At 33.5% G+C, this 12,488-nt stretch overlaps 1 protein-coding gene across 13 annotated transcripts in view; it reads left to right on the top strand.

Moving 5' to 3' along the window:
- Positions 1 to 12,488, top strand: part of KDM4C (lysine demethylase 4C) — a 246,689-nt gene that overhangs the window by 17,595 nt on the left and 216,606 nt on the right. For 12 of the 13 annotated variants that reach the window (XR_012578316.1, XR_012578319.1, XR_012578318.1 and 9 more), the window contains 2 exons: positions 2,320 to 2,434; positions 9,907 to 10,100. Coding sequence is in view for 8 of the 13 variants with exons in the window: in XM_074533711.1 (XP_074389812.1) it covers positions 2,320 to 2,434; positions 9,907 to 10,100 (309 nt within the window). In the remaining 5 variants the exon portion in view is untranslated. The remainder of the gene's footprint in view (positions 1 to 2,319; positions 2,435 to 9,906; positions 10,101 to 12,488) is intronic. The other variant, XM_074533716.1, reaches the window with a different exon arrangement.

Genomic DNA, 12,488 nt, shown 5'->3' on the forward strand with positions numbered 1-12,488 from the left:
TCTTTTATAACCAATCCAGAAGCTTTTGCATTAATCTAAGACAACTCAGTGGTACCTAGTGAATGTCAGTGTTGTTGTTATGGCAAGATGAATATTATGGAAAGGGGAAAAAAAGTTTGTGAAGGGCTGGGCACTGTACTGCAATGTTTCAAATTGTTGAGCATTCCAAGAAGAGGGAATTGACAGAAGGAATTCTTGCCTGTCATTTTGGCCACAGAACAATAATATATTTTACTTGACTATGTCCTCAAAACTGAGGGGAAGTGGTTTCTGGAATATGAGTCAAATGATCTTAGAAAGAAAAGATAGTTGAATGAGAAAGATAATACTGCCTTAGTTTGAAGGCAAGTTTCTACTATAGGTTAATTAAGAAATTAGGTATAAGTATAGAAGATGTTATCAAGATCAAGAAAAACTAGGACATCTAAAGCTTTTAAGGAGGCTGCTTACTGAATGTTCCATGGGATCCTCTTTCGTAGTTCTTGAAATTATTTGTTTAATAAATATTAGAGATGAGAGTAAATCATATGACCAAATGGTATTTGATGTGATTTTCAATAATACTTTTTCATAGATGTTAAAGTTTACATTTTATTAACTCCTAATAAGTTCAGGTACACTAATTTCTTAAAATAATTGACTAATGTAGAAATGCTGGGAAGTTTTTCATATGTATCATAGTGTTTGTTAAGTTTATTATATTCATAATGGAATATATTTTGGAAACGTGTCTGATTTCAATTTTTATGGTTTTTACTGAAATCAGATGGCAAGTTAATTTTGCATGCAAATGTAGAACAGTTGGGAGGACTTCCTGTCTATTACTAGTAGTAGGTCTTTATAAATATTTGTCACTGCTCTTAAGAAAATGTGTCACATAACATTCTATGACACTCTTACAGTAGTCGATATTTCTTGAACTGTCAAGTAGCTGAGAGCCTCTGTAGTCCCATAAAAATAATTTTGTTCCTTAAAGTAGATGACTTCTCTGTTAAAGACACTTTTCTTGAGCATTAGCATGTAACCTATTTCCTTTGGGTAAGAGAGAAGGGCCATGAGCATCTAAATTAAATCACAGTTGCCTTTAAAAGGATCAAGTGTACTCAGTCTAATGTATTTAGTCTTTTATTTGTTTAGACATTTGCAGCTCTCCATTGAACCAAAATGTTTCTCTACTTGACCCCTAGGAAACAGGAACATATCTGCATTCTGTAATCAAGGAGTTAATGTGTGTGTACTACTCAGAGCCCAACAGAAATACAATCTGATTTCTGGAGCTATCATTAGAAATAATAAAACAATTATGTTGCTGAGAATGCTTTGGTTAAGATGTGTTTAGCTTTGTTTTTTTCTTTTTTTTTCGGTCTCTGTTCAGAGTTATTACATGATGTAAATGTACTTGGTCTCAGTGTTGTATGTTTGGATTTTCTTTCCAGTTGTTCAGGTGTAACATACTGGCAATTCTACAATGAAACTGTAGTTTTAGAGTTGCAGTAATAGTGGGAGTATGTTTTCTTTTCTGAAGACTTATATATGGAAATACAGAGATCTGACAAAGGATCCTGAGGCACAGCTGTTGATAGATGTTTCTGTTGGAAGTGTGTTGTTCTTGTTCGCACAAGATTTTGAAAGGCTACATGAGTAACCTTTCAAAAGTATTTACATAATTATATTTAAGCATGCAAGTGTGTGTTATGTATCTTGCGCTGCTATAAATGAGTGAAAAGTCCTCTTAAATATTTCTTTTCTCTGTATTGTAGAAGTTTCTGGTATCAGCTGTTTGAAACACAGCTTTTCTTGAAAGGGTTTTCTGGGGCAGGAAGAAGAAAGTATTGGTTTTGCCTGTGATGGCTGCATGGCTGAGTTAGTTTACATTGTTCTGAGACAAGATTGTACAGGACCTATATCTGAGTTTTTGCAGAGCTGGTAGTGAGGTAGGAAAAAAATAAATACTTGTTAATTGTGTTTTGCATATGTGTCTTTTTTTACAGAAGAGAAATAAAAGGGAGGAGCTCAGGCTAAGGATGGTTGGTAAATGGGCTGATTTGCTGCTGGAGACTGAAGCAAATATTGTGTGGGTTGGTGGATGAGTTTAGTTACTGTAGCTGTCAGGTAGGAGGTTTCCATGATATGGTTAACCATGAAACTAAGAAGTTAAGGACAACTGGTAATTCTTCCATTTCAGAGTATTTGAAATAAAGTGACTTCATCTAGAAGGTTCATAGCATAGTCTGTTGTCCATGGCATAGAAGCATAGTCCATTGTAGAGGCAGTTGTTGAAAGATGGTGATGAACCTTTGCCTAACTCTTTCTCTGCAGATACCGCACTCCAAGATATGTAGACTATGAAGATCTGGAGCGTAAATACTGGAAGAACTTGACTTTTGTGGCACCTATTTATGGAGCAGATATCAATGGGAGCATTTATGATGAAGTATGCATAGTTTTTTATGAAGTTTATCCCTTCCAGCCCTCTTTCAAAGGTTACTCTACTTAGAAGATACACTCTTGCTTTGTGACTGAGAATCTGTCTTTTGAAATCTTTGTGTTATTCCTTAAAGCCTCCAAGATTGAAATTAACTCTACATCTGCAAGAGTCAGACAGTTCTGTCCTTAGACAGTAGAATATTGCTGCTCTTCCTGATCATGACTCTTCCCTTTCTTCACTTCAAACTCTCCAGAACTTTGAGATATCTTCCTAATTATTTGTTTATTAATGTTGTAATATGTTTGTTTCCTGTGTGTATCTGTGGACACTTAGAGATATTTTAACAAAGTTTTATTTTAAAATTTAAAGATGGAATCTTTTATATCTCTTTACTGAGGAATATTGGTAGCTGTACTTCATGCTTGGAATGTCTGCAGTTTCCTGGAAATGTACTTACTCATATTGTTTACCTCTCAATTAGAAATTAATTTTTCTGGTAACTTGTCAAGATCTCCATGGATGATAAAAGGACTTTTAAAACAGATCTCATTGTCCAAAGTATTAAAGATATCCATTGATATAAATTAGGCTATGTAAGTAAGACAGGAACTAGATTTCTAAAGCATTATTTAAGTAATGAGACTAAGAGAAGATATATTAGCATTTCAGAAAATATTTGAGGATTTAAGAAATACAGGGCAAACATATATTAAAAGAAAGTACCATATGTGAAGTTCTTGGGTTATTTCATGTTCTATGTATCTGCCTTTTCCAATCATTAGGAAAAAAAAGTATGATTTTGCTGTGGCAGATGGTCTGGGGTTCTCCTGGTGTTTCACAGGTCTTCATGGAAGACAAATTGAAGACTGTCCAGAGATAAATACAGTCAGCCAATATGGCTGAAGGCAGTTCAGTTCTTGCACTGAGTTATGTGATCTTTGAAAGACAGCTAAAAATGTCCAATGGTATGTTGTTTAGAGAAGGCAAATTCAAATTCCCTTGTGTGTCCACATAGCTGCTTTAAGAAATCGTTTAGAAAATAATTGAAGATTCTAATTCTTAATGTTTCTGTGGAGAGACATTCCAGATGGCTGTTGCTTTGTGAAGATCAACACAAGACACAGAAAAAATGTTTCAAGAAATAGAAGCTTGCCCTTTTTCTTCTCTGATCTTTGTGTCTTTTTTGTTGGTAGATAATGCCTTATGGTATAACTTTTTACAAAGGTATGCTTTTTTTGGATTGTGTTTTTTTTTTGTCTTGAGTACCTCAGTTTACTCTTGCCTGAACAACATTTCCCATGAAAAGAGAATGAATGCAGTAATACCCAGTTTGAAAGTGCTGATTGGTCAAAGAGAAGGTCAGAGATCTCCTTCTTACAGAATTACACTCTTGGAAAGATGAGGAAGGGAGGTCAAATCAAAGAGGAAAGTGAGAAAAGCAGCATTCAGGGATCCTAACTCAGATGTTAAGTGCATAGGAGAAGGAAACAAAGCACTAAAGGTTGCAGTGACTGGGGAAGAAAGCAATAAAAGGTAGAATAGAAAAACTTTGATGCCTATAATAAAATGGGTATAATTTAAAAATAAATAATAAAGGAGAAATATTAGTGAAAGGAGTTGACATTAAGGAATCTGACAGATTGAGCACTTAATGTGACAGTCAAGTGTTGGTGTACAACCCACTTGGTGTTTAGAGGACAAGAAGGAATATACTCTGGTACCAAAGTGTCGGTGAGAAAGTTACAGTGCCACTGATCAATATGTTGTCTCTCAGAATAATTTTACTGCAGTTAGTTTTTGGCCAGCAGATGGTGTACTTGCACAACTAATATTTTTCATGTCATAGTGCTTGAAGATAGTCTTAAGAAGGATCTTTTCTAATTTGTTTGGAATTTGAGATTGTTCTCATGTCTTCATTCCGTTTCCTTCAGGATTGTGTTTATTTGGGAAAAGGAGATGAACACAGCTCATTGACCTTTTGGGCAGCATTCAGGAGAAAGCGTATGGTGAGATTAGTTTGTCATGGCAGCTTATTTGCAAGAAACAAAACAAATGCTTACTTTTTACAAAATACATATTGTAGAAAATAGTGTGTTACAGATGTTACACTTAAGGTAAATATCTGGCAGAATTCCAGGTAAAATCTACTAGGAACCTAAGGAAAATGTGACACCTATGCGTATGTGGGCCGTCAAAATTAGTGAGAAATACTGCTGTGCTCTGTAAATCAGTTTAACAGTTCACCAATTACATTTTCTTTTCCACTTGGTGACAATCAATTTTTTATTGAGGCATTTGTATTTGAAGCATGATGGAACCTTGATTTTTGCTATTTAGATAATTTAAGAAGCATTACTGTAGTTTGTGAAAGCCAGCACCTTGTTGGCATTGTGCCAGAGAAATTATAGCTTTTGTAGCATTTGCTTTTTTAGACCACAGGATGATAAGTTCTGAGGGACTTGGAAGATGGGGCAAAATTTTCTAAAGGCTATGTTACATGAAACAGAAAAAGACCCCACCAAAAAAGCCCAAAAGACCCCCAAAAATCCAAACCAAAGTGAAAACAAAGAAATAAAGAAACAAAGCTATAAGTGCATGCTTTGAAGTTTTAACAGCTGCCATCAATGGCTCATTTTTATCCCTGTAGTATTGGATTATTCCAGAATATGTTTAAAATGTCTGAATTATTATTTGGCGGCTTTGTACTCAGATTAAGTCTTTACGAATATGGAAATAATCTATGAAAACAAGTGTTCTTTGCACTCTATAGAGCTTTATGGAAAATAAATTCTATCATTTGAGAAGATTGAAGATTTGCTGGAAATACTATTCTGTTATTTGCGTTCTAATTGCTGTTACATTTAATGGTACTTTGTAGGAGAGTGTCTGTGTTGGTAACTCTAGAAGAGACATGATCCCTATGTGGACTTACCTAGCTAGAGGGGAGCGGTGGAAATCTTGGTTTCAAAAGTAGTTCCAAAGAAAAGTGGCCAATTTAAAGTTTATAGTGAGTCATAAAACATGCCTGACTTCAGTGCTGACAATGGCATCTGCTGTTCTGCAGAGAAAAACCATGTTTGGAAGAAGCATGTATAAATACTGTTTTGTGTCTCTCTCACCACTCTCTTCAGCTGCTGTCTGAAAGACACACTTTACTTTCATTTTTCTCCTGTTAGTTTTATTTCTCCTAACAGAACAATTCCTAATTTCTACCTTGACCGATGTATAAGGAGGGGGTATCATATGTATGAGTGCACCCACAGTCAATTTCCAGAGGATGCCAAATTGGGTGGGATGTCTCTCTGTTGGAGGGCAGGAAGGCTCTGCAGGGGAATCTAGATAGGATTCATCTGTGTGCTAGGGACATCTGCATGAGGCTTAGCAGGGCCCCTTTGTCACCATCCCTGAGCGTATAAAAGACCTGTAGGTATGGTGCTTGCGAACATGGTTTAGCCTTGGCAGAGCCAAGTTAATGGTGGTTTTGGATGATATTAAAGGTCTTTTCCAACCTAAATTATTATTTTCCTTCTATTTATTATGTCCTTTTCTGTGATCTACTCATCATTGAGATCAATGTGAGCAGTAATTTAGGTTCTAGTGTGATTTCCAAAGAATCTACTTGCCCACCCTTCAAAAGGGGGCTTAAAAAGCAATGACTAAGAAATGCTGAGAAGTAAAAACAATCTAATGAGGGAGATTGTTAGTATTTCCCAGTCTGTGTGTTTATGATGTAGAGATTTTGTTTGTAGCATTTTTCTTCCTCTTTTTTAATGACTTCCAAGGCACAGTAAAAGCCCGGCACTAGCTTTATTGTATTCGTTGATATGAGTGAATGGTTATGTGGAGAGGGGAGTGGGTTACCAAGCACAAATTTTTCTCAAATGTTTGTTTTGTTCCTTTCACTCTGTCTCTTACTCCTCTTTAGTTTGGGGTTTTTTACAATCAGCAATAAGGGCTCTTCAGTCTTAGTTGTGCGACTGATACCTTGTTCACCAGATTAATATTGAGGTGAATCTGTGAGATAATCAAAGGAAAAATTAAATACTGAAAAAGGACTGTGTGTAATAATGTATGCATACAGAAATCATGTTCATGATAGTGTTGACTGGTTTAAGTAAAGTGAAAAGACTAGCACTGTGTCACTTTTATAAGTACTTAAGAATTAATAAAACTTTGCATTTGAAGCTTTTTTTATTCTTATTTGCAAAGAGGTTAGAACTTTCAACTGTGAATTTCACTTTCTACTAATGTGCTGAGATAAACATCATGTTTTGTGTTTTTGGGAAAACGATGGGTCAACTCCTTCCAAAGTGTGCAGGTGTTCAGATAAGAAATGCTTGTCAAGTGTCTCACTTTGTCTCCACATTGCATTAAAAGCAGATGCAAAGGCTGTTAAAGAGTAATAAAAACTCTTTATAGTAATTTACAGTAAGTTTGAATCAGCTTCAAAATGAATGAACATTGGAATAGTAGTCTTCTATATAAATACTATGTACCTTATAATATTTCTTTAAGGAAGTACAAGGTAAGTGTAAAATGTGTAGCAATGACTGTAATTGGTAAGGTGTTTCAAGCCTGTTTGTTATCTTATAGAAGGAAAACTGCTAAAAAATAAAATTTTTCTAGGTATTCGATTGTGTGGTACAGTTGTCACTGATGACAGGTATTCTTTAAAGAATTTACCATCAGAAATGTGGATAAATTAGAAATAGTATCTTGACATATTCCTTTGAAATTATTATAATATTCTGGTGGTACTATGATATTCTGAGGAGAATAAATATTTTGTATTTTCATAAGATTGAATACAATGTCTACATGTATTTGTAAGAAACTACCAGATGTATGTCATGGTCAAATAATATATGTACTGCTGTTCAAACAATTGTTATTAAATATAGCATAACCTGCAAAAATATACTTAAAATTTGAGAAGTATGGCTATGTATTGACCTATTAAAAAAAACTTTTGCAGCTGGGATCTTTTTAGTGTACATTGCAATTGCTACATCTAAAACTGGTTATACAACTACTGTAAAAATAAGAATCAGTGTTTTATGTTAAAATCATATAAGCATTTTACTTAATGTTTTTGAATATTAAAAAAATATCTGTGAGGTAATGTAACATCTTTAATAATAATTTGTAATAATTACTTATAACAGTCTGGGCCTAAATATGAAACTGATTTAATGTTTTAAGTCTAAGGAATGTAGGAGGAGTTGAAATTAATCAGTGTGATTTTAGTGTTTTGGCCAGTTTCAGTGAACATTTTCTTTCAGGCTAAGAATACTTGTCCAAAATAGTCTTTAGGAAAAGGAAGTAGCTCATCTGTCTTGAGTGTAGAAGTTGTTACTGTTTGTTCAGTATTTGAAGCAAGTTATTTGTTCTAGGATTGATCTCCATGATAGGAATTGCTTTTGTTTGAGGGTAGATCCACCAGCAGGTTGCTTGTGACTAGTTGTGACTGCTTGTGACTATGATTTGACATAGTGTGCAAGGATGAGATGTATTGTTTAAAAAAAAAATTCTCTTAGCTATTACTTAATTCTTAGTAGAAAAGTAAGATTTCAAGATGTTAGGGTTACTAGGAGCTTACATGGGTGAAATGTTGCGATGGGACTAATAATGGGTAAAAAAACCCATGGAATACTGTTAAATAGAAAGATAACACATCTTCTGTCTGAAGAAATCTTCAAGTGCAAGTTGCTACAGTACTTACACTGTTTAGCCACTGTTAGAGTAGCTACTTAGGTTAACAGTTGATTTTTCCAAGTATTTCTTGTTTTCTTCTAATCCTATATGTATTTGTGGTTAAATCATTGCTCTTTGCTGTATTAATATGTTTCTCCAAATAAACTGCAAAATTGTAAACAGGGATAAATTTCCTCTGATTAAAAAAAAATTTTTAAAAATTAATTTGAGGACTTATTACTTAAAAATTATTACTTCAATTTTTTTTATTTTACAGCTGTATTAACTTGCTGCTGCCAGTTTTTATATTTGAAAGGTGCAGATTTTACAAGTGTCTACTCTTTTCAGTTCAGATTGGTGTTTTTTCTTTTATTAGGATATAAATTTGGGTTTTTTCTACTTTTTAAATTTCAAGTGCCTTTTTGTTTCACAAATGCATCATGCCCAAGGCTTCCATTTTAAAAGAAGAAAAAATACTGTTTGAAATTAAATAATTTTCTAAACATTGTTACTCATTTGTAAAATTCCAAGTAATTTAGTATTTCTTAATAAATGAAATAGGCAAAGCAGGTGGTTAGAGGTGCTTGTTTAGTGAGAAGTCTCAACTCATACAGAGTTTACCTTCTTGTCTATCAATTCTAGCTGCTTCATAATAACATGCTTGACATAAAAATCTCAGAAAACAGTTCAAAACGGAGAATATTAAATTTTCCTGACTTCTTGCTTTAGCCCGTATTGTTACTATTCCAGCTGTCCAGTTATTAAATATCATCATCTTAATCAGCTGCATCAGGGCTGCAGTCTGCCATCGGTTTGTACCCCAGTGAGATTATCAGACCTGTAGATTCAGTGATTGAGCAGAACAGCTCATGCTTAAGAGTGTCCTTAGAGGCTGTCTTCCCAATAAAACTTGTCTGAATTGAGTTTTTAATAGTTTTGATTATATTTCTTGGTTTTCTGAGTGCTTGAGCACCAGCTAATGTCTTCCCTGGAGGTGCTAATAATTGCTGTTATAATGAAGTCTAATTTTTTCTCCTCAATTTTGTAGCTTTCATCTTGCTTATACTGTCTCTTACATGCTGTATTACCTGAAATTAGAATTGCAGTTTGCAGTTGAATCTGAATGCAACAAAAGCTACATGTATTGCTTTATTAATGACTTTTAATATATGAATTTTATGGGGAATAACATAGGGAAACAGCTTAAATCCCCTGAAATCAATAGATTTCTTCTGTTGTATATTTCTTATGCAGTACATCAGTATGATTAGAAATACATCTGAGGTGAAGTGATCACATTGGTTTTCAAACTTTCCAGATAAATGGTAAATTTATGCATGTAAAATAATTTTTAAATTATTTTTTCATACTATCTGGTATTACTTTGTAAGTAACAAAAAAGCATAGATAGGTCCTGTAAAACTTAGTGGCTTCCAGCTGTCAACTCATTGAAGGTTTTGTCTGCAGCTATTAGTTCTATTTTTTCTGTACGTTTCTGTACAGAAATGTAGTATGGTGTTTCAATTCATGTTAGATTTGATTTTAAATTGTGAACCAGATAGGAACTTTTTATATTCTCTTTCTGCTCTGAACATCTCAGACTTTTAACCTGATATTATACTGATTAAGGTCAAGAGAATTTTTCAAGTAATTTCAGCTGTCTTCTAAAATGCTTACAGTCTATTGAAAGGCTACATCAAGTGGATATCTTTTGACTGGGACTGTTATATGAAATTGCATTGCTTTATAAGCTTAGTAATATTTTTATTATGTATCTTTTTCAGGGTATTGAGGAATGGAATATTGCCCATCTTAATACAATATTGGATGTTGTAGGAGAAGAGTGTGGAATTTCTATTGAAGGTGTAAATACACCATATCTTTATTTTGGCATGTGGAAAACAACATTTGCATGGCACACTGAGGACATGGATCTCTACAGTATTAATTATCTCCATTTCGGGGAGCCAAAGTCATGGCAAGTTTTTGTCGTTTTTGTTTTAAGATGACTTCTGTTTATTTCAGCTGAATAAACCAAATAGATGGGTTATGGTTGATTCACAGTGGCAAGCTTTAATAATAAGCTAAGATAGTAATTCAGTGAGGGGTTTTTTAAGCTCATAATGCTGGGAAATCACACTGATATATTCTTTTATTTTAAAGGGGAAGACAGATGAGTACATAAAGACTTATTTGAGTTCAACAGAAAAATATTTGAAAGATACAATATGAGAAGTTTAATATGTTGGGAACCCCAAGTGTATTTGAGGAACTTCTGAAAGAGCTCTTTGAAATCAGTTTTTGCTTGTGTTGCCTTTTTGGGCTATGTACCATATTTTGTATTTAACATGTATTTAATTGCTTTTTTGAATTAGAGTCATATTCTCTACAGTTAACTCAGCTGTAGGAGATAAGATTCAGAGCTAGAGAAGTTTCCTGTATGTGAAACTTCTACTGTCCTTTCTCTGTAATCTTAGATATTTGGTTGAACAGCTTTAACAGGCAGTTTGGTTTAATACACTGTGATATACATGTATCCCAAGTATATAAGACAAATAAATTCCTTTTGTTCTTAAAATATTTTTTTTTCAGAATATCTGTGAAGAGAGTTTAGAAAGATATGCAAAAGATAAGTTATGCATAGTTCAATTATTGGAGTTTCTAGTCATCTGAACATGGACAGAAAATATATAGCTTGTAATTCCATAAAACATCACTATTTTTTTATACCCATACAAAATTCAAATACCTATAATGTATTTATTCTGTGAATGTGGTAAATTGGTCAGGTGCTCACTCTTAGATCAGTGCCTTATGTTTACCTGCTTTGCTTATGTAATGGATCTCTTGAGTTAAGGCAGAGAAGGTGAATACCACCTATTGTACTAAAGCAGGTCCATGTCTGAAATTGATAAATTATATACTTAGGTATGTGAGGTTGCTTCTTTGAATTAAACATACAGAAAGTCTTGTTAACCATATCATCAATATCTTTAAAAAAATGTGTGTAAAGGTAGGTGATTCCAGAATGTTCGAAGATGATAGGACAATTGTAAATAATATGATGATTGCATAAAGTTGTTTTCTGCTTCTGAGGAATTTAAAAAGTGCTGTTTGAAGAAAAACTCACTGCATATTGTGAAATTCCAAATAGTAGAGTACTTAAACTCTGAATTCCTTAGATACAATGGGAACAAGCTAGGAAAGCTTCTTTAATTATTTTTGAAGGAGGTGTGAGTTGATAACAGGATAAATGCTTTTCTAGTTTACCGATACTTTTTATGCTTCTAATGAACAAAATCATTAAATACCATCCTCTTCATATTTTGAAGAAATAGTGGTGGATACAAATTCATTTTCTGTACCACATAGGCCCATATTTTTAAGAAATGCAGCGTTATAAAAAAGTTGAACAAAAAACAGTTAAAGATTTATTTACACGTTACACGTCTCTGTTACTGGAGGAATGCTGTAATTCATGCAAAGTTAGTTTATCAGTAAAATATGTTGTGTTAACATGGTATTAGTATAGTATTTTTTTCAAGAAAGTGGGATAGAAGCTGAATGATACTTATGATACTTATGAAAGATATTTTCTGCTCTTTAATTCTACTGATTTGCCAATCCTTAGTGGAGCAATATAACTTGACATACATAGTAGTAATACATATTTTTTGATTTTACTGGTTGTACATGTGGTTCTTCAAGACAGATGCACTGTTCTTTCAGAGAGCTAACATGCAATGTATTTTCTCTGAATTGTGAAAGGACAGCCATTTCCATCTGGGAGTCACAATTAGAACTTGTGGCTAGAATTTGAAGCTTTCTGCAGTGTTTGGGCATAGGCTAACTTGCATTGCATCTTGTCAACACTTTTACTTCAAGTGTTACAGAGACAAGTCTGTAGTTCTATGTTATGTATAGCAATTCCTTCATTGACTGCCTCAAGTGAAACATGGGAGGAAGTTGTGTCTGATAATTTACAAAATTAGGATTACAGCTGTTTAGATGTTTATGTATATATTTATGTAACACATAATATGGGTAACATAATACATACATTAATTTTATAGATTTTTCTTAACTTGCTAAAGAGGCAATATCTTAAAAGAGAAGAAGGAACTTAAACTTAAAAGCCCTGAAATAGAATAATATAAGGTCAGAAGAGATTTGAGTATGGTGGGGAAATATTTACTGGAAAGAGACTTAAATTTACTTGCTATTAGGCAAGAATTTTTACTGCAGTTTTCTCTTTGCATTCTTAGGGGAAAGGTACCTTGCAAATGCTACCTCATTTTATATCTCAGTTTCTTAGAAAAAATTATTATTAGAAAAAGTTATTATTAGCAAGACAAACCATTGGTGT

The sequence above is a fragment of the Zonotrichia albicollis genome, chromosome Z (assembly GCF_047830755.1).
Source record: "Zonotrichia albicollis isolate bZonAlb1 chromosome Z, bZonAlb1.hap1, whole genome shotgun sequence".
Taxonomy (NCBI): Eukaryota; Metazoa; Chordata; class Aves; order Passeriformes; family Passerellidae; genus Zonotrichia; species Zonotrichia albicollis.